The sequence below is a fragment of the Micropterus salmoides genome, unplaced genomic scaffold, assembly GCF_014851395.1.
Source record: "Micropterus salmoides isolate LMB-PRFRI ecotype aquatic unplaced genomic scaffold, ASM1485139v1 Ms_hic_scaffold_10, whole genome shotgun sequence".
NCBI classification, from domain to species: Eukaryota; Metazoa; Chordata; class Actinopteri; order Centrarchiformes; family Centrarchidae; genus Micropterus; species Micropterus salmoides.
The window spans coordinates 10,108,625-10,134,297 of NW_024040041.1; the positions used below are offsets into that span (position 1 = coordinate 10,108,625).

The following is a 25,673-nucleotide window of genomic DNA, read 5'->3' on the forward strand; positions in this document are numbered from 1 at the left end:
CAGCTCTTCAGAGGTTGTGATTGGAAGAGCCAGTAATGGTTCAAAGGTTCAAAGTCTACTGATGGTCAGATTGTTTACATGCAGGGGATGGAGTCTAATAAAAAACAATCTAACGTTATCATGTTGAGATATGAAATGCTTTATGAGGATTTACTCTGTCGATGTTGCTGATTTTAATGGTGAAGGGGGTGTGGGTGTGGGTGTGTGTGTGCCGTCAGCGTGCTTTGAACGGAGTATGTGTGTGTGTAAACACGCATCACTGTGTGCGCTATGGACTGCTTGTTCAAATTAAACAGATGGAGTAGCGGTCGGTCTTACGTTGAAGCCAGTTTTCCACGTCATCAGGTTCAGAATGATACTTTTACATGGTAATGTCTTTTTATTCTAATTTTTTAAAAAGTTAGTGCCAACCAACCCTCCCTTGATGCAAGGATGAAATATTTTTTGAAAAGACTGATTCTGACATGAATCCAACAGAGAAAGGTTGACATCAGTGATGTTCCTGCATCCCACCAATGTATTTCAGAGGGTTTTCTGCCCTCTAAGAATTGACAATATGATGGAAACTATTCAAATAGACACATTTATTGCTGGGCTACTAAATATCAACACAATATTTTATATACAGTACTCTAGAGACAGATTTGATCTTACACATGCTTTCCAAGAGCCAGAATCTGCCAAAGCTTAATACTGACTGCTTTTTTTACACATTATCCTGCAGGTATTTTCAAGATCTCAAAGCGGCACTCAGCTCTGCTCTTCCTCTTAGCTTGACGTCAGTTAAAGTCTGCAGCTGTGGCCGGCGCAGTCTGTGGAAATATTGGATTTAAACGTTGATTTCCAGATGTGCAAATATCTGTGGGATCATAAAAAAACTTTTGAAGACACTTGCTACTGTAACAGTAATAATAATAATAAAATATAGCGTAAGGCTGACAAAGGACACAGCATGTGACTAAGTCATGGAGTAACTTACAATGGGAGGATTTGCTTTTTCTTTGTAAACTAAATATCTTTTGGGTCTTAGACTTTTGGTCAGACAAAACAAGACAATTGCAGATTTAAACTTTGTAAATAGGGCTGTATACCCAGGCTAGTTCTGTATGCTAAATTAGACCAGCTAATAATGGGCTTTACTTTACAACACACAACAGCTGTCAAAAAAAGAGATTTTAAGTCCACTAGATAAAGATGTATACAAGGTGTGTAAACAATCCTATTGTTTATAAACTAGCATTTAAAAGACGTGTTAGCAATGGGTTGTTTTTTTTTTTGTACATTTGTCTTCTAGATAAGACAATTGGATTAAGAGGTAACCAAATTCTCGGTTAAAACACCTACACAGCGACAGAGAGTGAATGTGCCAATCTAACCCAACTAGGTATACGCAACTCACTTTATGCCCCAACCAATCACTGCTCCCCAGAAGACAGGGTACCCTCACGATGGCCCCTCGTAGTTCACTCCTGTTCTGACTATGGTGGTTTTTAGTTGGTGGTCACATTAACTGTCCTTTTCTCCCGGGTGCAGTCTGTCTGTGGCCTGTCTTGTAGAACCAGAGTGCATGGTGGCTCAGTAATAATGTTATTACAACAGACTGCCTCTGCAAGGAACCATCAGCACGTATTGATTGTGCACCACACACACTCAAAAACACACACAGAGAAAGTGACAGCATGTACGGTATGAATCGATTGTCTTTGTCGTTTATTAGTTTGGTTCTTGTGGTTACGGGGGTGACTGAAAGTCCTCATTCTTTTTTTTTTTTCTTTTCTTTTTTTTTTCAAGGCGATGCCTTCCCGGCAGGCTCCAGTCCATTCCTGTCAGGTTATCCAGGCCCCTCGTCCTTGACCTCTGACCCCGCAGCGTACCGATCGGCCAATCCCAGCGGTCTGCAGATGGCTCAGGTCTGGGCATCACACGCTCATGAAGGTAAATCACCAGTCTCCTCAACAAACATTTCTCTGTCTCCTTTTTTTTTTTTTTTTCTGTTCCTCTCCTCTTTTTCTGTCTCAGTCCATAATTCAGATGCTTAAAGACACAAGTGAACCATATTTTCATGACATTTCTCACAGTCCGTTCCCGTCCAGAGCCCAGGAGGCTTGTTCCTCTGTTTCTCATTGCTTACACTAGTGGCATCCTGTTCCATTTCTGTCTCTCTGCTGTTAGCTGTGCTCCTGGCACTGTCCTATATGTGTCTCGTTTCCTCTGTCCTCCACCTGTCTCTTAGTTTCGCCTGTCATGCGGTACTGTAATCTATCTTCCTTTCTCTTGTTCTTTTTTTGAGCTTCCTGTCCACTATGCACTTTGTCTGTCTCTCTTTAGATCTTATGCCCCCACTTTCCCACAACATCTCTCTCCTGACCTAGCTTATAAACACAGTTTTAGACACACAGAGGTATGTACTGTAAATGTTTGTGTGGTTTTTCTTTTGTCCTCTCCTTGGAACCCTCTCTGTCTCTGTGCTCTCCTTAAGACCTGTTCAGTGAGTGATTGAATCTCACTCCCTCCTGTCCTTTTGTGTCTCCTTATCAAATCTCGCTGGAGTAGAAGGTCAGATAGAAGGAAACGTATCCCGCAGTGCATTTTGCCAAGGTAAACAGAGAAGGGCGAACGGATTTAATTTAGGATTCATTTTTAAAACAGATTGCATCGCCCGTGTGACACTGATCTTGTTTAGTGCTTTCCAAACCCAGCAAATCGGATTGGGTGTTATTCGTTTGTTTTAATTTTTACTTTCCGCCATTCAGGGACGGTTCAAGGGGGCGGCACTGGCAAGTGATTGCACCCGTGATTATAGGCAGTAGTCTGAGCAGTAATTTCTGCTGGTTCCCTGGCAACCGCTCGGAGCCAAGAATAGTCCGGCACGTAACCCACCATAAAGCGTAGAATTTGTCTTTACACTTCGGTTTTTGTACTGATTAAACAAACAAGATATACTGTGTTAAGTATTGTGCTTTAGAGGAACTGATTGGTGCATTTTGTTACCTTCAGACAGAGCCAGGCTATTTGTTTTCGCCGGTTTCCAGTCTTTATGCTAAGCTAAGCTAAAGTGCTGCTACCTTATACATATCTTTATGTTGAACTATTCCTTTAACGCTGGATTACATACGTGTGTGTGTGTGTGTGTGTGTGTGGGAATGGCGGACTCCGCCTCTCAATTAAAACTACTATATTGAGACGCAATCACAGAATACATTGAACGGCTATTCGTCAAAAAACAGGATTGGATCTACCCTGTTTGACTTTATATTCAGCCAAAGACGGAGGGATAAAGGATGGATGGACTTTTGACGCTTGACTTAAAGCCTGATTTGAAGCTAAAAGTATTTGAAGCTAAAGAAGCAAAACCTCCTGCTGGCTGAAGTAGCTGCAGAATCGACTTGCTCTGATATGAATAGAATATCTTCACAGCCTATGATATATTCTTAATACCTGGTGACTGGGCTGTAATAACAGCTAAAGTTACTAAAAGCTGGAGACGTTTCTGGGCGCCAGCTAAGAGGCAGACTGTGGACATTGCCTGGGATGCACGTAGCTGCAGAGGAACCCCATATCAAAGCTGTTAGAGATCAAGGTTAGCTGTTACTGTGGTTAAAGGAAGCTTTGCAAGAAACCTATCGTGCATGCCTTTACTCTCCTCACATCACTCCTCTTATATTTCTGTCTCCCTCTGCCTTCCTCTAACCGGTGACACCCCCACCACCCGCCTCCTCTGTCTTCTCCATTTCTGCCTCTCAAAATGAAGAGACAGATTTATACTTGGGCTCTGCTCCCCACCGCTTCATGCTGGAATGGCAGCGGCGTCTTTGATATTTCCTGAATGGCTGGAGTGTGGGAACAGGGAATGTCTCACCCTCTCTGGGTGGTAGTCTTTTTTTTTTTAAACATGTGGCCTTATGCAGTGACACCAGCCAGCATCAGAGTTGCAGCCAGCTCAGCCTTAACACAGAAGTCCAGAGCATTACACCAGGCGTGAGGCCTATATTAAGATCTGGTCTCTGAGAGCAGCAGCTGGCTGTCAGGCAGACTCTTGCCCAACATCAACCTCAAACTGACCTCATGAACAAAACCAGTAGTTGACAGTGACGTGGTAACCGTTACTGATGATGATAATGATTATAAAAGTGGTCAAATCTGGTTTACACAGGCTCAAATCTGTTGACTAGTACAAATTAACACTGAGAGTATAAGTTGATTAAAACATTAGTTGATTGACAGAAAATTACCAGGCAGCTATTTTGGGAATTGATCAATTTTTAGTTTTAGCCTGATTATTGGACAAAACAAGGCATTTAATGATGTCACCGTGGGAACATTTGGATGGGTATTTTATGCTATATATTGACATTCAAAATAACAAAGTGGATTGATCACGATAATGAAAATATTCATCAGTTGCTGCCTTAGTCACAAGGCACCTCACAAGGCATGTCATTACCTCACTAAAACAGTTTCAACGAAAACATAACCTTCATGAATGAAGGAAGTATTGTAGAAGTGTATTAGTTTTAGTTACATGTACCTAATAAACTGGCAACTTAGTGTAAATACTGTATATAAAAGCAATGATTTCCCTACCAAAAACCATGCATTTGATTGGTAGTTGGGTTGCTTTACTCAGAATCATGCAACAATCCAAAATCCAACCCCCCCCCTTATCTACTATTTATGGTCTTGTTAAAGTTACTCATTAATTTCTGGCGGATATACGGCTGCAATGGAAGATTGTATTCATTATTGATTAACCTGCCAATCAGTTGGTCTGTCAAATGTAAAAATAAATTAAAAAACAACACAAATTCACACAGTCCAAGTTGACGTCTTTAGGTTTTGTCTAAGGCATGAAGGTATTTAAATTACAATGACATAAAATGGAGAAAAGCTGCACTCACATTTAAATCGGGTGTTTTCTGCTTGAAAAAAGACAAACGATGAATGGATGTTCTAAATTCAATCCAGCAAATCGACTCATTGCAGCTCTGAGTTTAAGTACCAATGCTCTGTTTGTTACTTGGCAGCAGAAGTTGCTTTGAAATCCTCGTGCAACGAATCACCAGGGGTTGTCCAGGAGCTCCAAATGGTCCTCGTAAAAGTTTCACAGAAGCCGTGACATTATTTACACAATAGTCTCAGTTTTGTGTAAACTACATTATGTGACACATTCTGTGTTTGTCTGTTTTTGTCTTCAGGCTACCCTCCTCTGCCAAGCAGCCTGTACTCCAGCCCCTACCTGTCCCTGGGCCACCTGGATCCTCCCTCGCTCTCCCAACACCCTCTCTATGACTCGCATAAAGGTCAGTCGCTGTCAGCCACAACTGTCATGGAGACAAGTGGCTGAATTGAGTGTACATATTCTCTCACATCCTGTGATACCTGAGTGGAAGTAGGTTTTGTGTCAAGCCTTTTCATTTAGTTGTGGAACTGGGTTAAACCTCCAGCAGGGAGTGGGCAACATTTGACTGACAGACACTGATTTTAGCCTAGATTCTTATTTTATTTTCATGCTATAACGTATAATACATCTGGGTATGGCTGCTGAAGAAATACTGTTACATTTACTTGGCAAGTCTACATTTAAATATTTATTATACTCATATGAAATGCTCTGAATCTTCATCTGTTTCAGCAGTTTGCGTTGATGTAGTGGGTGTGTGACTCATGTGTCTTTATGTTTTGTGTCTTTTAGAGGGCTTTTACCTGCCAGCCTCCTTGAGCCAGTTGCCTCTCCACCCGCCGTCTGCTCCACCGACCACCCCGTCCAGCTCCACACCCCCTCAGAGGTTGTCCCGGGATGGGGGTAGAGACCGGCATTACCGGGTGGAGAGGGAGAGAGAGAGGAACAGAGAGAGAGAGCAGTCGAGAGAGGAGCAGAGGCCGCACAGCGTGGTGGACCTGACACAGGACGGGAGGAGCGAGGAGGACCGCAGGGCGAGGAGCGGCGACCGGGAACGAGAGAAAGAAAGGGACCGGGACACAGAGAGAGAGATTTGGTCCTTCCATCCTCACCCCCACCAGCAGAAGTCACACTCCCAACCTTCCACAGTGGAGCCCAGATCCAGGCCGTCACCTTCGCAGCCCTCCTTCCCTTCAGGTGGGGGTGGGGCAGGAGGTGCGGGCAGGTTTCATGGACCAGACACAGACAGAGGGGGCCGGGATGAAGAGGGGGGCTCTCGACCCCACCATAACTCTAACGCTAACTCAAATAACTCAAACTCTCACTCAGACAGACAAAGGAGGAATGACTCTGTGGCCACCTCACCTGGGGCGCTCCACGTTTCCTACACCCTTCCTCCTGCGCTTCAGCCCTCCGCTGCTGGCCCACCCCACCCCTCCACTCCCAGAGAGCTTAACAGAGAGCAGCGAGTCACCGCACCGACATATGTGCCTTCTGTGGAGGTTTACGACGAGCGGGCTGGGCCCATCCAGATCGCCTCGCAGGCTCGCGACAAGCACGGTGACAAACACAGAGACAGAGAAAGGGAGCGAGAGCGCGACAGAGAGCGAGAGCGGGAGAGAAACAGGGAGAGGGAGAGCTACAGGATTCCTGAGAGGAGCTTGATGGAGCATCCTCGGCTCTCCCAATCTAGCGATTCAAACAATCAAAGAGAGGAAGGTTCTGTCATTTGTTCCAATGGTTCTATTGGTAAACGAGGCCAGGACGCGTTTAACTCCTCCAGTCAATCAAGGTTCAGCCCTGAAACCAGGGACATCTCTAAACACTCAATCCGATTGGGCATAGAGCGGGCAGGGGCAGAGCCTAAGTGGAATACTATCAGCCCCTTAGCAAACTATGCCACAAGTCACATGGCTGCCCTGGCAGCCCAGCACGGACACACTATCTCCTCCCCCCATAGCCAGCCGACACACACACAAATGCCCCATTCCCCTCACACATCCCACCGGCCCAGCAACCACCCTCACTCTGCCCACAGCCATTCCCCCCAAACACACCCCTCCCAACACGGACATGGTCATGCAGGTGAGGAGGGGAGTCAGAGACGGTACCTGGACCCATCTGCGCTTTACCGACCTGGGTTGTCGTTGGTAGGAGGGTCCAGTGGTGGAGAGCGAAGCGGGGGTGCGGGTTCGGATCCCACAGAGGTTTCAGCCATGCAGAGTCTGATTAAATACAGTGGGAACTTTGCTGCTGAAGGTCCTGGGTCGTCCAGGCACGCTGCAGATGGCCGAGGGCCCTTCGGCGGTCTGGCTAACATTGGGACGGAAGCCGAGAGGGAGAGGGAAAAGGATAGAGAGCGTGAAAGAGACAGAGAGAGGGAGAAAGAAAGAGGGCGTGAAAGAGAGAGAGAGAGAGACAGGGAAAGGCTGTCAGTTGGATCGGGTGCTTCAGGGGCATTGAGGGTGCCTCCCCAGCTAAAGAGAGAGCAGGAGCGGCCGGACAGCGCCCGCTCGTTTGGCCGGGAGGCGGAGGGGGAGGTACGCCACCCTCCGGTTGGCATTGCTGTAGCTGTGGCCCGGCAGAGAGACAGTGGGAGCTCCTGTAAACAGACCAGTGGACCTTCAGACTCCCAGAGAACCCTGATGCAAACAGCTATTAAAGGTAACGATGTATTTATGTAACGTGGACGCCTCGTCATCGCTTCACTTGAATCCTGTGCTGCATTCTGCTAACCTTCTATAAAACCTTGTTTCCTTGCATGTAAATGATCTTGGTGCAAATTCAACTGAAAAATGAATCATTCCTCTTGTGATTGTGTATGAAAAGGAACAGTTTCCCCATGTTTTGGTATAATATGCATTTCTATTGGATGTACGTTAGAAGTACTTTCAGGAGTCGTGTGGTGACGCTTATTCAATCACACAAGTCATTTTATACATGATGGTGTCTGGCAAGTTAAATCAAGTGTACTTCATTTATTTGAAACATTTTTCTAATGTTTTTCCCGCTTTTGCTTTAAACTCTCTGCCGTGGCTTCTCTCAGAATCTCACTGCAGGGGAACGCAGATCGCCTCAGTTAAATGAACCAAGAGCAAATGATTCCTCATTTTGGTTTCCATGAATAATGGAAGATTCATTTTCTTTCGGATCAAAGTTGTGTTTCCTCAGGCCTGTTTGACTTTGAGGTGTTCATGCATGTGACGTGATTGGAATGGTCGAAAAACACAATTACTAATTACGTCATGGGTTGTATTTTGTTGAAAGGCTCCTTTTTGGCAAGTCTATCGGCTCTCTTCACTGCATAGCAATTCCTGCCATACAATGCTCTGTTGTTGTACGTCAAGGTCATTCAGCTACAGTGCTCCCTCTCCATCTATCAGTCTTTCTCCTTGTTTCTGTCTCGCTCTCTCGCTCTCTCTCTCTCTCGTGCACGCGCTCGCTTGCCGAGAGAGTCTGCCTTTGTAGAGGCACTCCCTCCTTGTCCCACCTCAGGCCCCCTTGCTCATTCTCCACTCTTTTCTTCAGCTCCACCTCCCCACCCCACCTCCACCCTCTCTGCATTAAACATGTCATTACGGAGCTCAGCTAAAAGCTACAAACAAGCCTTGAATTACAATAAGACCATGGGTGCGTTGCTAAGCAATGCATCAGACTTCAGAGTGACGGACTGTGTGTGTTTGTGTGTGTGTGAGTATATATCAGGAATTATGTGTATTTGTGAGATACTGTAAATGTTTGTGTATTTGCATGCGTGTGAACACCCCTCTTGGGGGCGTTTATTTATTTCCTTGCTTGAGCAGAGTGATTGGTCTAATAGCATTGGCCCCTCACGCTAAGAGGAGCTCTAAATAAACAGCAGAGGATTTACGCAGGAAACACAAGTAGATAGATGAATGGATGGATGGAAGCAGAAAGAAGAAGAAGAGACTGATGTAGGTGAGATGATATAAGTTGACAGATGGGAAGAGAGAGGAATGTCGGGAAGTAAAAGAAGTGAAAACAGTGAGAGATGGAGGGGAAGACCAGCGACGGAGGAACGGGGAGAAAGAGGGGGCGTGCAGCGCTAATCGCTGGCTTTCTGATGCAGAGAGGATAGCATGTGGGACAGGCTCCTTGTAACCTTGGTAACAGTCTTGAAACCTTTTCCTGCGGAGCATGTCAGTGTTTGTTCAAGTCTCTTGTCCCCACGCGCGCGCGCACACACACACACTCTTCACAAGCAGAACTGAAGGGTTCACCACACTTGTATAAAACCTTTCTGCTGCTCGGGGACCTTCAGTCAGCGTGGACGAGATGGAAGAGGGTTAACGGAAAAGACTGTGAGGAGATCCTCATGTTTATTCTAGATTGCTTGGTTGAGTGCTGCTACTGTCCTCCTTTTTTTTTGCTCTCAATCTCTTGCTGTTGGCCCTCATAGTAAGCTGTGTGTGTGTGTGTGTGTGTGTGTGTGTGTGTGTGGAAAGGCTGTAGTGGTATACTATGTTCACACATCACTAATTGACTGATAAGAGCTGACACTCAGAGTGAGAGCTGTCACTGTGTGCGTTTGGTTTGTACATTATGTGTGCACATGCTCTTTGTATTCAGGTTGTGGCCCAACATTGTATTTTTAGCTTCTCCTCTCATTTTGGCATGCTGTGTCGTGTCACCATTATATAGCCATGGTGTCACCTTGTCACCACATATTTTTTTCAGTATTGCTTCCTCTTACCTATGAGCCATCCAGCATATCCTACTTTGCAGCTCCTATTTATAATTTTTTCTTTTAATGTATATTACATGATCAGGGTTTAAACATTCAAGGAGCCTCAGTGATGCAACTACTGAACATCTAATCTTGTTCTTTACCTCGGTGTCTGAACCCATCGTAGATGAGGAGCGAGGGGACGACCATGCTCGTCATCATGATGACAGACTGCTGTCTGGCCGGCTGGAGCGCGAGCAGGAGAAAGTGCTCAGGTAAGGGGGTGTGGCTGATTAGCCCATGTGCTAATTTATCCTTATTAACCCAAATTCGAATGCTTGCTAATTGAAATGGTGTTATTAATTAGAAATTGCATATATTTTTGTTAATAAAATCTTCTTCTAAACACACAATATCTAAAACACAAATGTGTTTACTTCCAGAGAGTCCAAGGAGCTGGCAGAGTTTACTCAGATGCACCCTGCTCCGCTGTCTAGCGGCCTGACAGCTAGTATGATGACACCCAGCCTCATGACCCCCAACCTTATGGTAACAGGAGGGGCCGCCCTGGCAGGGGCAGGGCGATGGCCTCCCGACCCCTCAACTCTGACCTCTCACCCCTGGATGCCCCGTCCTGGGGCTCCCCCAGTCTGGCTCTCCAGCTCACCTTACAGTAAGTGGACCTACACCCGATGAAAGACACTTACTATTACAAGCAAATGATTAGATAAGAAAATTCTTATATCAGGAAAAAAAGTGATTATAGGTACTGAAATAATGACCCCATAAGTCTATTATCAGAAAATTGATCTGCACTGATTTTGATAAACAGTTCATTTTTGAATGTTCTAAGTAATTTTTCAAGCTGAATTTCAATACCAAGTTCTAACCTTTCAATTACATGTTATTAGCTTTAATTTATTGGCACAATATTTTCAAGTGTTCCACATGCATGATAAATGCAGAAGTTGATTCTTTGTCGGACTTGAATGACCTTTCATGTCTTCATGTGAGCTGCCACTTGATATATCCCCTAAATGTCATCTGCAAGGTGTAGTTAGTAGTACTATAGTTTGCAGTGTGCAGCTCTTGGCCTTTCCAGTGAGCATATATGTTTTACTGTGTCAGTTATCCAACCTGGTACTAAAGAGTCTAAATCAGTTCACCACCAGCATGAAGAATGCTTGCAAAATTTTACATGCACTTGTGTAGCCTTTTCTGATTGGTGTAGCAAAAAAGGGAGGTGTTGTCTGTCTGTGGCTCGTCCAGCAGCAGCCTCCAGGGGTCAAGTTCCTCAGACATTCCTGATCTTTGCAGGACATTCCTGCTCCTCCAGCGCTCGCTGTCCAGAAATAACAGCATCAAGACATACATACTTGTGTGAGCTTAAATACCTCCATATGGCTTCAACATGGGTATAAACACTGGGTGAAGAATGATGCTAAGTAAATGTTGGTTTTACCTAAGCTGAGAATTTTTTTTTTTTTCCTTTTCCATGTTTTCTTTCCATTTTCACCTATTTCTTCCCCTGCTCTCCCATTCAGGCCTGGGTCCTTCCTCACTCCACCAGACCCTCCCCCCAGGCTACCCACCCTCTCTGCCAGGCTCCATACCCCCTCACTACCAGTTTGCCAGGGACCCACAGTCTGGACAGCTAATAGTCATCCCCACTGAACACCTGCCACACTATGGTATGAAAGCCGCTCTCTCTTAATGTGTGTGTGTGTGCATGTACATGAATCTAAAGTAGAAGCATAATGTTGGTTTGCAGATTTTATCACTTATAAAATTACTATGTGTTGCATACTAGCGAAAATAAACTATTACCACATTCATTCTGAAACGGATGTTAGTATAAGTAATTACTGTATACAAATAAGACCCTGTCCAGCAATATTAACAGCCTCCATATGTTATTGTGAACTGTGTGGCAGTAGTTTTTTTGCTTTCTGATGCTTTACAGCACAAACAGGACAGCGCTGTGATGCACTTGAAACATGATTATCCTCTTCTCTAAAGTGAAAGAGAAAACAAACCTAATAGCTTCACAATAGAGCAGTGATTCCCAAACAGGGTACTTGTACCCAGGCGGCACTTCTACATCTCCAATGGAGTACATGGAAATATCGTAGCTCAAAAAATATATAAATTATAGTTTGATTAAAAATATAGGCACATACATTAGCTGAAACAAAAATCTTGTGATTAAGAAGGTGTATAAACATTTAGCTTAAAGTACTTGGTAAACAGTTCAAATAGTTAGCTGAAAGCACTGTTGGTAAATTGTAAATTTTTTCCAGGGATTGTACGATAGTCTTCATTTTTAGAAATGAGGCAGTAACAACGCTGTCAAACATGCTCATTTCTTTACCTTCAATACAACAACTTTGAAAGAATGCTACATTAACAGTGTTCCATTTTAAATATGGATTTTAATCGTGCCCTCCTCCATTGTTCTGCAGGAGGTGATGTACTGGAGCGTGGAGCCCCTGTGTGGTCAGGGGGAATATACAGTACAGGCAGCTCCTTGCAGCATGCAGCCCAGCTCCAGCTCCTCTCCCAGCAGCAGATGCTCCGGCAACAGGAGCTGCTCATGATCCAGCAGCACACCGCGCAGGTCCTGGAGCTGCAGAGGAACGCACAGCTAGTTGTAAGTGGAGTTGGTGTAGTTAAGCTCTCACCCATCAATAATTACACATACGTCAAACCCCATATTCAAAGACATTTACATGCCCAAATATGTATGATATATATCCCTACTGAAGACTTTTATCTTTTAAAAAGGGTCAAAAATATATTTTTAATTTGTTAAACTTTGTGGCTCATTTGTGTTTTTCACACACTTTTATGATAAAATACAACACATTCACTGAACAGCCACTTACACAGCATCCTGCAGCCGCAGAAGATTACGGTCAAGGAAGTCTAAACAATGCAACCACAAATTAATATTTATACTTTGAATATGTCACATCATGAATACAAAGCCGTCTCCTCTCCCCGTGTTTCAGGAGCGTTTAAAGGCCAGTGAGCATCGGCCGGAGATGGAAGAAAAAGCAGACAAGCGGAACGCCGACCCCAAACTCCGCCCCACCTCGGTATCTTCCCCGTCTCCCTCACCCGTCCTGCACCCCCGCAAACCGCCCCCCCACTCTCGCTCGCCAACCCCGTCTACCTCCTCCCTCACCCCGCTGCCTCCGCTCCCTTCGCCAGTGACCACCCTCAAGTCAGAGGAAGGTGGGCAGAGAGTGTTGTCTCACCCGCCGACACCCCTGCCTCACCCGCCTTCTCCACGCTCAGCCTCTCCGCCTCCATCCTCCCCACGGCGACCTAAACAGGAGGTGTCCGAGGAGGGCGAAGTGGGACGGAGGGACCAGAGAAGGGGACAGAAGCCGGCCTCTGCGTCCTTTCAAGGCATCTACTCTGGTGAGTCATCAGCTGCTCACCCTGTATATTAACCGAGTTAGAGACACTTGTATTCTTGTGTATTTGTGGCTAAATGTTTGTATATTATACAGGAGGTTTATGAGATGTTGGAGCTCATCTAGTTTGTTTGATACTTTATGAGCTTCAGTCATGAGGCTGAGTATATAAGATAAGTTTCCAGTAGTGTGAAATATTGAAGAATGTTTGAGTAATGGATAAATCAGGCCTGTGCTTGATTTTGGTATTAATTTCTGTATTTTTGCTTTATTGTTATGACAGATCTCCCTCCAGGTTACCCATACCAGTCCATCAGTGCCCCATTTGGCTCAACTTTCCCCCCTTATCACATCCCAGCACCCACAGGGGCAAACACAGAAGTTGTCCCACCCCACCACTCCCGCTCTCCTGCCTCTGCTGCCCCTTTGCCCTCAGCCCACCTCCATTCAAGGCTGTTGGATGCAGACATCAAGCCAGAGAAAGTAGAGCCGTCAAAGACGGGATCTTTTCTCAAGCAGGAACCCGGCGTGGAGCCGCCTCAGCTTGACATGCCGCCAGAACCTCTGGGTCCCCTTCACCAGAGCTGCAGCCCTGTGCTAGCCAGCCAGGACAGAGACGAAGACGGGGAAGCCCAGAAGCCCCATGCTCAAACGCTTCCTCTTTGTGTCCCCAGCCCTCCACTGCAACGAGCTAAAAGACTGGAAGAAGTAAGGGAGGAAGAGAAGGAAGGAGGGCAAATCAAAATGGAGGTGTCATCTTACTCCTGTCAGGCTGCATATCCCCTGCCTCCTCCACACACAGAAGCCGAGCCGAAACCAGAGGTCATCAAGGATCCAGAACGATACCCATCATGCATCACTGCAGATTCAGACAGCCAGGAATCAGGTCTGATGTGCTCGTCACTAGAGCAAACCACCAGTGCTATGTGTGACCAAGAACAGCCAGACACTCGAATCAACTCACACACTCCCATTCAAAAAGAAAGTGTCGCTGAAACTCCCATTTATCCTCATCCCACCTCCAACTCCCCACTCACGCTGGTCACCGGTCCAGAGGATCCCATGGCAGGGATGCTTGCTCTGCTGACGGCCAGTGAAATGGCCCAGGCACGCCCCTGTACCCCGCCTGCTCAAATACTCATACCGCAAATAGAAAACCCTCCCCTGGGTGCAGACTGCAGCAGCGCCGGTGCTCTGGAGATGGTGGCACTAGAGGGGATGGCCCTGCTTAGCCAAATGGCCCAGCATGAGATGGAGAACATCAGCCTGGAGCGAGGTGAGTGGATATAAGGGGGGTAAGAGGTGGGGAAATGTAGGGCAATAAGAGAGGAGAGGAATAAAAAGAAATGGTTAAATTAAAACTAATAATATTCATGTGCGTCCCATTCAGATCTGACTTTAGAGGGTTTGGACTGTCTTCTTGAAGCAAGCAGGCAGATTTTGTTGGAGGCCATTGAGAAACAGTCCCACATTGATCTGCCCAGAACGCTGGACCCCAACAAGAAGTACAGCTGGAGGCAGAGGAAGGAGGAGCCGGTAAGATGAAGAGCAGTGTCAGCCAGAGAAGAAAATGTGCCCGTCTGTGAAATGTTGTGACACTTTCCTCTCACCTCTGTAGCTGTACAGTAAAATGTCTGTGGACGTGTTGGATGCAGTGGAAGTGGAATACCGCGTTCGCCTGGCCGAGCTGCAGAAGACGTATAAGGAGAAGCAGAGAGATTTGAGCAGGCTGCAGAGACGCAGAGACAAACGGTGAGTGTTATTTCACGTAGCTGCACATACTTACTGTAAGAGCCACATACGAGATAATTTAACCACTCTACTGCTATTACACAGCGATACACACGACTAAAACAATCATTCCCTCGCCGCCATCCTAGACAAACATACACCTATAACTCTTTTATGCATATGTCAGTGAGCGTCAGCAGCAGGAGGATGAGAGGCGGAGTCTGACAAGGCGGGGCAGAGGACGACCCAGGAAAAGGAAACACTTAACTACACCTCCTAAACTGGACAGCAGGCCTGGAAAGTGAGTGTGACTTACAGCTCAATTCAACCATTTTTATACCAATTTTGCATGTTTTTCTGTTTGCATGTTTTTTGGTGTTGTGGCATGTACAGTGCAAATATTCCGATGTCTCAGGGTGGGTAGGACAGTGCAATACTCGGAGGACTCTGAAGCTGGGGAGGGACAGAAGAAGAGGTTCCGGGTGTCCAGAGGAGAAGAAGAGGAGACGGAGGCAGGAAGTGGAGGAGTGAAGGTGAAAAAGAAGAAAAAGAAGAAGAAGAGCTGGAATGACCAGGAGCCATCCACTAGTCATTCTCTGGAGGTAGGCCTCTTGGAAATGCATGTTTTGATTATGGCTGCAGTGTTAATATGCCATTGTTCCAGTAAATTAATGAAGTTCTTTGTGTTTTTTGTGGCATTTTCAGCAGAAGGCGAAGCGTGGCCACGTCTGTGAGCAGGAGCAGCTGGCGTCAGACCTCGACAGAGCGCTCTCGCTCTCGCAGCTCGGCTCACTCAGTGCGTCTCGCAAACTTGCCTCCAGCTCAAAAGTAGTTAACAAGTCGAAGGGCAAGTCTGTGGAAAGTCAGATGAAGGAGCGTGGCATCCACCCGTCTGTCAAAGGAGGGAAGCACAAAATGGCTGCCAAGGCTTCTGCTTCGGAGACCGTCCAGAAGGAGAAAGGTCAGAAGAAGACTGCTTTGTTCTCTCCCATGAGATCAGAGCTCAGCAGCTGCTCCAACAGTGAGTACCTGGAGACGAGACACAACTGCTTTATATGACTGATGTTGTCAGATCAGAACTAATGAAGTCCAAGTAATGTTTTTAGAAACCATCATCAAACCACTGCTGTCAGTAACTCTGTGCTGTACCTCTGGTTCTAGTTTGTAGAAAGTGATAAGGCTGGAAGTACTCTATTTGTCTTGATATTTCTCCACTTACTAGTTGAGTCTTGAGTTACGATTACTTTTGTTTTCTTGTTGTCAACAAATCCCATGAACAGTAACAACAAGTAATAGTCGGTGTGTCCAAAGCTTGATATCTAAAATACTCTAGAGCGCAAAATGTGTATTCACCTGCCACTGAAAATAGTTCCCAGCAAAAGTACTATTTCGTCCTGTTCAAGTATGAATAGAACAATGTATATGTGACCTGTTGTAAGAGATTTTACATCTTCAGTAGAAGATAAAGGCCCACAGACAGGGTAGTGAAGTGGGAAAAAATTGAGAGACGGCCTAGGAAATAGTTGGCTTTGGTATTTTTATGGGATTTGTTTACAAGAAAATAAATAACGCCAGACTTGCGCTTAAAAAACTGACTCATGGGTTATGAATCATTAACCGTACTTTCTCTGCACCAGACTCAGATTCAGAGGAGCGCACTTCTGCTCAAAGGGGCTGGCCCCCTCCCTCAGGGACGCGTTCCCTAGACAACCTGACCAGGAAGAGGCGGTCTGCATCGTCGCCGACATCCCTGCTATCCAGTCAAAAGTCTCAGAAGAAGAAACACAAGCACTTATCCCTGCTGCTGGAGGAAGCGGGCCTCAGCTCCTCTGACGACTCCTTCGACCAAGGTTACTGACCATATCCTACAGCTCCTCGCCCCTCGCTGTTGAGTCAGACAAAAATGTGTCTGTGAGCCTTGTCACAGCTTGTGTCTTTGTTTGCATTTTGCTAAGGCAGCTGTTTTCAGACTGTGCTTTAGCTTGACCATCCCTACCTCTCTTGCTGCTGGCTTCTCTGCAAAGTTGCCTTTTAAAAAAAAAAAAGAGTTTACCTATTTCTATTATGTGTTTTTTTTTTTTAATTGCCTGGATTGCAAATCGTGTTTTTGTAGCATTTTGTACATTGAAAAATTGTGTGAATTGTGAGATTTTTTTCATAAAGTTGTATTGCAGTTTGATACCTATAAGCTTTATTAAAAGTGTTGATTTAATTGGCACAGAAAGCGAAGCGCTGTGGTCCTTGTGTCTGCTTCATCTGTCTGTCCGTCTCTGTCACTCTGTCCAGCTGCCACTGCACCTCACACATCCTTAAGACGGCTCTGTTCGTCAAATATCCCTTCAGTTCCTCCTGGCAAAGTCTGAAAAACACTGTTCAAGTTTAAAAGTTTACATCTGGAAAACTGAAACATGTAGAAGGTTGATGGTGGATTTCCTGGTCAGTTTAAATGGTCATAAAGTAAAGGGAAAAGTAATAATAATTTTTTTTCTATTTTAGTAAGGTTAGTTACATTTACATCAGACTAAATGTTTATTGATGATGTGGTCCAGCTTTTTGGCGATGTGGGGGAAATGAATGCATTCCTACTCATTCTAAACTTGAATGGCACCATATTACATGTTGGGGATATTTGGACAATAGAGCTCCTCTGTCTACTAAACCTTCAAATAACCCTTTTCCCTTTTACGTTGCGCTCTCAGACACCTTGCTCTGTCTTCTTACCTTTCCCTCCTCACCTCTGCCCCCCCCCCCACCGCTGTCTTACCCATGATGCTTTGAGTGTCTCTCAGCCTTGTTCCATGTGCTTGTGCTGCTGCTGCAACATTACAGAAGCTTGGCAAGGACTAGCGCAGCCTTGAGCCTATGCTACCTCGCTACAGCTAGTCTAAGCTGTGGCTAAAGCTTTGCTTAAGCTTGACTTTGCTAAGGCCAGGCTATGCTATGGCTAGGCTGCGCTTTCGCCGCTGCGCTGCCCCGCCCTGCCCTGCCTGAGGCCACACCCCTGTCACCTGCTCTGTAAGTAGAAGGTGCCCCTCCCTTTATTCTTTTTTGACCTCTAACATGGGCTATGCTGAAATTGAACTACATACACAGAACATTATCTTTTACCTTATTTTTGTTTTTATACTTTTACTGTTCTCACAAATCAAAGCTCGCTAATGAGAGCCATGGTTACCCCCACTTACCCAAAACTTTCTCCTGATGGCTTTTAAAAGTTTAAAGGAAGACTTTTTGTGCTCTGCTGGGACAGAGGATGTAATGAACCATGTTATACCAAGGGGCCTCACAGGGCTGTCCTCTCAGTGCCTACCTGTTGTATCATCTGCTTGCTACTGTTAGCACATAGTGGATTCACAGTACAGGGTGCACCAGATTTGGCTCCTAAAACAATAATTAGTAAGTTAAATAAGTTTTTTAATTTTTTTTATTTTAATTGGTCCATTTTATTTTTGTATGGAACCACAACAAAAGTAAACAGTTTAATTCAAACAAGCCTTATAAATCAAATTAAGCATTATTGTTTTAGTTAAAGAGCAACTTAATGCTGCTAAAATCCTTTTCATCAGCTTTTGTTGACCTCCATTGGTTTAACACCTTGCGGCAGTGATGTACAGGTGTACTCTGGTACACCATGACATCACCTCTTGGTGTGGTTAGAGGTGTGACGTACTCGAAACTTTAAACACAGAGGGCTGCATAACCCTTCTTTTCAACCTGGTGTTAAGATATTTTTAAATAAAAATACAAAATAGCTAATTTTATGCTACTATAATAAGTTAGGTTGTCTGGTGGTTGAAGAGATCTTGTACTGTGCATCCACCCTCAATGTTAACACCCTAACCCCTGTGGAGACCCTCCTCCTGCTCATCTGTTGCCATGGACCTAACTGCTAACTACCAGAAACACACAGCTAACCCGCAGTATTATACTGTGTGTGTGTGTCTGTGTGCGCGTGCTCGCACACATACAATAGTTTATATCTGAGTCAGAGTTTCAGCTAACATGGTCTCAGCAGCTGTGTGTATCTCATATGCATGTATGTGCTAAATCAGTTTTTCCTGCTGTATCTTGCTTACTCTGCATTACATTGTGAAGGCAGGCTGCAGTGGTTTGTCAGTCTCTGTCCTTTCTCTCCAGTCTTGTCTCTGATCAGCCTAGATGTTAAGCTGTGAGATAATGCTTGTGTGTGCGTCTGTGTCTATCTGGGTATTTGTCTAGACAGTCTGTTATTGTCAGATTCATGCTACCACAGTGTCTTGTGTTAGAAAAGTTGCATCTTGATTTTCTTAATTCAACATCTCTGTGGTGCAGTCTTTGTGTCTGCAGTGAGTAGAAACAATAGGAAGTGATTTGACCTTTGGCCCAGACCCATGCTGCAGCCACATCTCAGAACTGAAAATCTTTTCTCTTAAACAGAGACCTCCGAGGATGACGACGACAATGAGGATGAGTCCGATTCGGACGATGATGGCGGCTGTGAGGAGAGCGGGCTGGGTCTGCTGGCCAGGTTTGCGGCGAGCGCGCTCCCAGTCAGCTCCACCCCATTGAGCCTTCTCCATGACGGCAAACACCGCAGCAGGCAAAGCACTCTGGGTAACACAACACAACCGATACAAATGAGTTGTGCATTACAAAGTGTCATGTCTGTGAAAAGGTATTTATTTATTTCTAATTTTAATCATGTTAATAAATTAAATGATCCATACAAAACAATACATTTAGTAACATCAACAAGAAAATACAAATAGACAAGGGCTCCACCACAGTCCCATACCACACACATTACATCTCTGGTCCATGTACTGAGTTGACCAATAAACTGAAAATTAAGGTAAATACAATCAAGAACAAGTACATTTGAGGTACATGAGCAGAGTAAATAATAAAGTGCAAATAATGAATAAATCTGAGAGAGCAAATGATTCCAGTCTGATGGTGCTTTAAACTTAGAGGCAAGTCTCCCAGTTTCTTTAAGATTCTAGGCACAATTTTAAAAAAGGATGAAGGTGTGTTTCAGAGGTGTTCTGCTACATGATATCTCTGGAAAAATTAAACTATATGTAACAGTGTCATCTGCATATAACTGAACAAAATAAATACAACGCATTTTTGGAAAATCATTAATAAAAATTGAAGAAATATAGATTTTTGTGGTACACCCTTCTTAATATGGGTTGTGACAAAAAGAAACAATGACGACTGTGAAGGTAAGAATTAAGCCAGAACAATGCCTGTTGAGAAACACCACTAGCATAACGTTTAACTAGCAGGAGTTGATATCACCAATAACCAAAAAACAAAAACAAACAAAAATAGGACATAAATTCACACATAAAAACACCACAGGGCAAAAGCTCAAGTGAATTTTATTAGTTACAGAAAACCCTCATCCCTTGATAAACATGGGCTCAAACAGAAGTGAGAAAGTAAAATGCACAGAAATAAACTAAGAATAGCACACGAGAGCAGTCTTTTTCACATTATTAATGATAGTTTTTGATTGTCTGTAGCTGAAGGCCACAGGATAACACAATTTACGGCAGTGTTTACAGTCTGTACCATCCAAATCTTAAAAGGTGTTGGGGAGTGGCAACTCAAAAAAAAGTGCTGTAGACAATCATAAAAAGCAAAGATGCATTAACCAGTCACAGTAGCCCCGCACTATATAATACTAATCAATAGTCCTTTCAAGTAGGGTGACTCAGTTAATGTTAAGGTAGGAAAAGAAGTTAAAGAAAATAAAGGGGAGCTCGCTTGAATGATGACAACACATACGTATTCCATCATGGAAAATGTTATGAGAAGTCACAAAGAAAAGACTGCTTCTGAAGGGTGGCTGAACAGACTTGGATTGCCATCAATGATCACTCTCAATGTAGATGGATACAATACTGAATATTTCATGCTGAGGTCTCTCGGAGTTTCTTCTTAACAGTCAAATTTCCATGCGTTTCTTGAGTAGCCCTGGCGCTGACATATGGATTGAACTCATTATGCAAGAGCCACTGCTTACTCCTTGCAAGCCGAAGAATCCTCACTGTGTCCTAGAAATGATGTTGTACCAGGATTGGCCACGGACAAGCTCTGGCATCCTGCTGAGGCAAGGTGTGAGAATGGTGCACACTCACAGTGACTGGGGGAGTAAGAAAATTTCTCTTACCAAGACAAGTGGGATAAGTTGTTTCACAAAGCTGACAACATCGCTGCCCTTCGCGATTTCAGGAACTTAAATGAAACACAGATTCAAAGATCTGCTTTCAGCATCCTCCACCCTAACCTTAAGGTATGGATTTTCTTTTTCAAGAGTCTCCACCCGTAAACCATACATCAACCACATCATAAGCATTATCCTCATTTAGCTCACTTTCTGTTCCAGTTCAGACACTTGCTCCCAAAGAGTAGTCAGCCATCCTTGAATGTTATTGGCTGACTTGGATTATATCAGTTGATTTTTTTTGTTGTTGAAATGGACATTTCAGATTTGATCTGCTGTGTGGCATCCGAAATGGTTTGAGGAGAGACCTCGTGCTGGTCCGTTGTGGGAAATCCCCTCCAAGAAACTGCCTGACAACAGCTCCAAATTCCAAAATTAAGACAAAAAACATTAGTCTGTGCAAAATACACTGATCAGCCATACCATTATGACCACCTGCCTAATATTGTGTCGGTCCCCCTTTTGCCACCAAAATAGCCCTGACCCGTCGAGGCATGGACTTCACTAGACTTCTGAAGGTGTGCTGTGGTATCTGGCACCAAGATGTCAGCAGCAGATCTTTTAAGTCCCGTAAGGTGAGTCCTCAAGGATCTGGAGAATTTGGAGGCCAAGTCAACACCTTAACCCCAAACTTTCCTGCTTTGTGGCAGGGTGCATTATCCTGCTGAAAGAGGGCACAGCCATCAGACCTTGAAAGAGTGTAAATGGTCTTCAACAGTGTTACGTGTCAAACTAACATCCACATGAATGGCAGGACCCAATGTCCAGGACCCAGGCCACCTTCTTCCACTGCGCCGTAGTTCGGTTCTGATGCTCACATCCCCATTTCAGGCGCTTTCGACAGTCAACAGGGGTCAGCATGGGCATTCTGACTGGTCTGCAGTTACGGGGCCCTTTACGAAACAAACTGTGATGCGTGCTCTGACACCTTTCTATCAGAACCAGCAATTTGACCTGAAGTAGCTCGTCTGTTGGATCGGACCACACGGGCCAGCCTTCGCTCCCCACATGCATCAGTGGCCCTGTCACCACTTCACCACTTTTCGTCCCTTGGACTGACAACTGCAGAGCAGGAACACCTCACAAGAGCTGCAGTTTTGGGGATGCTTTGACCCAGTCGTCATCACAGTTTGCTCATCAAAGTTGCTCAAATCCTTCCTGCTTCAACACATCAACTTTGAGGACAAAATGTTCACTGGCTGCCTAATATATCACCCCCACTGAAATGACATGGTCATAATGTTATAGCTGATCGGTGTATAGTTTTATAGGAATTCTACGCCCTGAATGATGTTAATTAGTAATGCAAACAAAGCATGCAACACGCAGTGGCCATCTTCACAAATTCATTGAAGGTTGACAGAATCTCTGTTTATTCAGTAGAAAATAACAGCGATTTGGCTTTCCTTATTATATTTCAAGAAAACATAGACCAACCTGTTCGCTGCACCAACTCTCCTGCATTTACAAATTTCACAGGTTTCCCTGACAGCATTTCAGGCTATAATTGTAATTTTTGGTGGTTGAGCCACCTAAGCATTTATTCAGGATTGTGTTATTGATTAATGGTTAAATAACCATTAATTTATAATTGTCACATCAAGGTGCATGTAATGATTCATTCTTGAATTATGTATTATTTTCAAATTGATCAATAGTCCTATTCACAGGGTTATTGATTTCAGAGAATCTAACACCTGGGTTTATTACTGTCTGCATGTCTATGGGAAGAGGCTGTGTTTTGTTTCTGTAAAGTGTGTGAGACAGGAAGAGTTTTTCCATCATGTGACACTCTCCTCTCCTCCATCAGGGTCATCCGAGTGTGAGTGGTCGGACTCTGGCTCGGACTTGCGGCTGAGAAAGTTCCCCTCCCTTCTGCACGGCAAACGCTCTGTCCCAGAGCTCCCCTTGTTGCCCCCGGCAACCCGCCGCATCGACCAGACCAGCCCCACCAAGCAAGACGAAGCACAGCCAGTCAAACACAAGCCTCTTCCCAAACCACGGCCTTCTCCCCGGTCGCCACGGCAGTTTAGCTTCGACCTCCCCACCAGCTCTGGGGTCGGAGGCTTCAGCGAGGACGAGGGCTGGAACCGACGACGCAGTGAGAGGATTTTCCTCCATGATGCCACCGCCTCGGCCAGTCAGATGTCTGTGTCTGCCTCTGCTTCCACCAGTCAGAGCTCCCCCTCCAGCTCAGCCCCACCTCTCACCCCAAAGCCCGCCTCCAGACCCAAACCCACTCCGCCCAGCAGAGAGGGGAAAGATGCGGTGAAAGTACGTTAATTATTCATCGGGTTGTTATTCTTCAACTGAGACTGGAAAAACAAAGAGACTCTTTTTTACCCCCTCCGTACTTTGCTTATCTTTCTTCTCTGTTACTGTTTCACTCCTCTCCTCAAACTCCCATTCCCTCACATCCTTTTGTCTCCCTCAACACCTCTGTGTTCATGAGTGTGTGTTTAAGTGTATGTGTCAGAGTGCCAGCAGGGTTCCCCAGTACATCAGTCACTGCAGCACTCCCCTGCTGCCTGTGTCGTGTTGCTGACAAGAATGGGCAACTGCAGGCAGCCTGGCATCATCCCACCCTCCGTGTGTGTGTGTGTGTGTGTGTGTGTGTGTGTTAGAAAATATAAATCTGTCCAGTAGATCCTCAGTAGCATCCGTCATATGCATGTTTTAATTCTGTGTGTTGTGATTTTTGTAAATCAGAAAAAGAAGCTGAAGGTCTCTCCTCTTCCTGTGAGCCCGTCCACTCTGTGTAGTCCAATCCCAGAGGGCCCTGTCCCTCTAAGCCTCAGCCCGGCACGCAAGAGCCAACCAAAAGCCAAGACCAAGGCCAGAGAGGTCAGTGGGATGATGGATCAGCTGCAAAGTCATTACAGATGTGAACTTAATAATCCTGACAAGGACAAAACCAGAACACTTTAGTTATTAGAACTAAATGTGCACACACACTTTACTTTCTAGCTCGCCATGTTGCACAAAAACATGAATAAACAAGAATTGAACTGATAGCTTCTGTTGTGATTAACACAGTTAGTGAGAGAAAAAAGTAAACCTCTTGCAACGTGTGATTTCTGCCAAAGTGTTGCATTACCCTCCGTCTGCCACCAGCCAAAACTGGAGTTTGTTTTGGAAACACAAAAGGCAGCTTAAATGTGTGCAGAGCTCTTTTGTGGTGGTGGAGCAGCAGAAAATAGTATTTAGCAGCATAAGTGTTGTAATATGTTTGCTGTTTCACTTTAAAAAGTTAATTTGTGGTGTGTCAGCCTGGTATTTTGGGCGGCTGCCACAAATTAACCTTAGTAGTAGGAGAATTTCACCATCATTGTGATTTTTTTTTTTTTTTTTTTTAATCTGGGTTTTTGCAACGTAAACTAATACATTTCAGGCAGTTGATTTTCATAATTAGTGCTGTGATATAAAGCCCGTGTGTGTGTGTGTGTGTGTGTTTTTGCAGCCTTCCAGGGGAGCGGTGAGCCGGCTGATGGAGAGCATGGCGGCAGACGAAGACTTCGAGCCCAACCAGGACAGCAGCTTCAGTGAAGATGAACTCCTCCCACCGCGCAGCAACAGCGTGTCGGAGAGGTCCTCCACACCTGGTCTGTACACAAAGACACCATCTACTGCTGCTTCCTGCTTACAGACTTGGCTTACACAGTAGATAATGATATGCCTATTTATTGTACGTGTTCAGCTCCAGTGCAGTGCGTGTTGGATAAGGACTCTCTGGTGGATGGACTCCGAGTTTTGATCCCGATGGACGACCAACTACTGTACGCGGGACATGTGAACACTGTACACTCCCCTGACATGTGAGTACAGACTTTAAACTTCATTGGGTTAAAAAAAAAAGCCTGGAGAACAGTGATGGATTTGCAGTTTTTTAATAATGGAAACACACACACATCTGTTTGCACTATTAAAAGCTGTAAATCAATCAGTGTGCTCCAATTTTCTTCCCCTGTAAAGTTTGCTGTCCTTGATTTGAGAAGTACCTGTTTAAGCTGCGCATGGCTGGATAAACCCCCAGACATTTAAACTATTGTTAGGCAGCGTCTGCAGGGTTTTTTTTTTTACGTGCACAACACAGAGACTAGGATTTTAACTGGTCACTGTGTTTCATACATGCATAGATGCTCTTTATTTTGTTGAAGAAATAGATATTTTGGGTAATACACTTATTTTCTTTCTTGCTGAGAGTCAGATGAGGAGATTGATACCACTTAATACTGCCATCTGTGGTGTCTGTACACTAAACATAAAGCTATCAGCTACTTAGCTTAGCATTAAGATTGGAAGCAGGGGAAAACAGCTAGCCAAACTTTAGTATTGACTAAACAAACAAGATATAATGTGTTCATTAGCAAGCTTTAGAGATGCTGTAAGGCAGTTAAGGAACTGTGGATAGCCCCAGGCTAGCTATTTCCAATCTTTATGCTAAGCTAAGCTAACTGGCTGCTGGATGTGGCTTTATATTTAACCGTACAGACATGTGTGTTGTCAATCTTCTCATCTAACTCTTGGCAAAAAAGCATATGTCCCCGACATGTCAAACTATTCCTTTAAACAAGCACAAACTTGCATACACACAAACATGAAAACATAAAGTGTTACATTTATATGTAATTTAACTGAGGCTCAAATCCAGAGAAGCTTCATTATAAGAAAACAAACAGACTAAAGCCCTATTCAGGCACGATTAATATTCCAGGGGGA

General features: G+C 44.7%; 1 protein-coding gene across 3 annotated transcripts in view; it reads left to right on the forward strand.

Moving 5' to 3' along the window:
* Window positions 1-25,673, forward strand: part of tnrc18 (trinucleotide repeat containing 18) — a 44,063-nt gene that overhangs the window by 11,907 nt on the left and 6,483 nt on the right. For 2 of the 3 annotated variants that reach the window (XM_038695353.1, XM_038695352.1), the window contains exons 3-22: window positions 1,792-1,935; window positions 5,196-5,300; window positions 5,693-7,564; window positions 9,775-9,862; window positions 10,031-10,260; window positions 11,132-11,278; window positions 12,050-12,237; window positions 12,599-13,013; window positions 13,293-14,285; window positions 14,400-14,545; window positions 14,628-14,761; window positions 14,928-15,041; window positions 15,156-15,342; window positions 15,446-15,761; window positions 16,378-16,590; window positions 19,157-19,333; window positions 22,765-23,228; window positions 23,664-23,798; window positions 24,415-24,556; window positions 24,652-24,769. In XM_038695353.1, the coding sequence (XP_038551281.1) occupies window positions 1,792-1,935; window positions 5,196-5,300; window positions 5,693-7,564; window positions 9,775-9,862; window positions 10,031-10,260; window positions 11,132-11,278; window positions 12,050-12,237; window positions 12,599-13,013; window positions 13,293-14,285; window positions 14,400-14,545; window positions 14,628-14,761; window positions 14,928-15,041; window positions 15,156-15,342; window positions 15,446-15,761; window positions 16,378-16,590; window positions 19,157-19,333; window positions 22,765-23,228; window positions 23,664-23,798; window positions 24,415-24,556; window positions 24,652-24,769 (6,328 nt within the window). The remainder of the gene's footprint in view (window positions 1-1,791; window positions 1,936-5,195; window positions 5,301-5,692; window positions 7,565-9,774; window positions 9,863-10,030; window positions 10,261-11,131; window positions 11,279-12,049; window positions 12,238-12,598; window positions 13,014-13,292; window positions 14,286-14,399; window positions 14,546-14,627; window positions 14,762-14,927; window positions 15,042-15,155; window positions 15,343-15,445; window positions 15,762-16,377; window positions 16,591-19,156; window positions 19,334-22,764; window positions 23,229-23,663; window positions 23,799-24,414; window positions 24,557-24,651; window positions 24,770-25,673) is intronic. The other variant, XM_038695354.1, reaches the window with a different exon arrangement.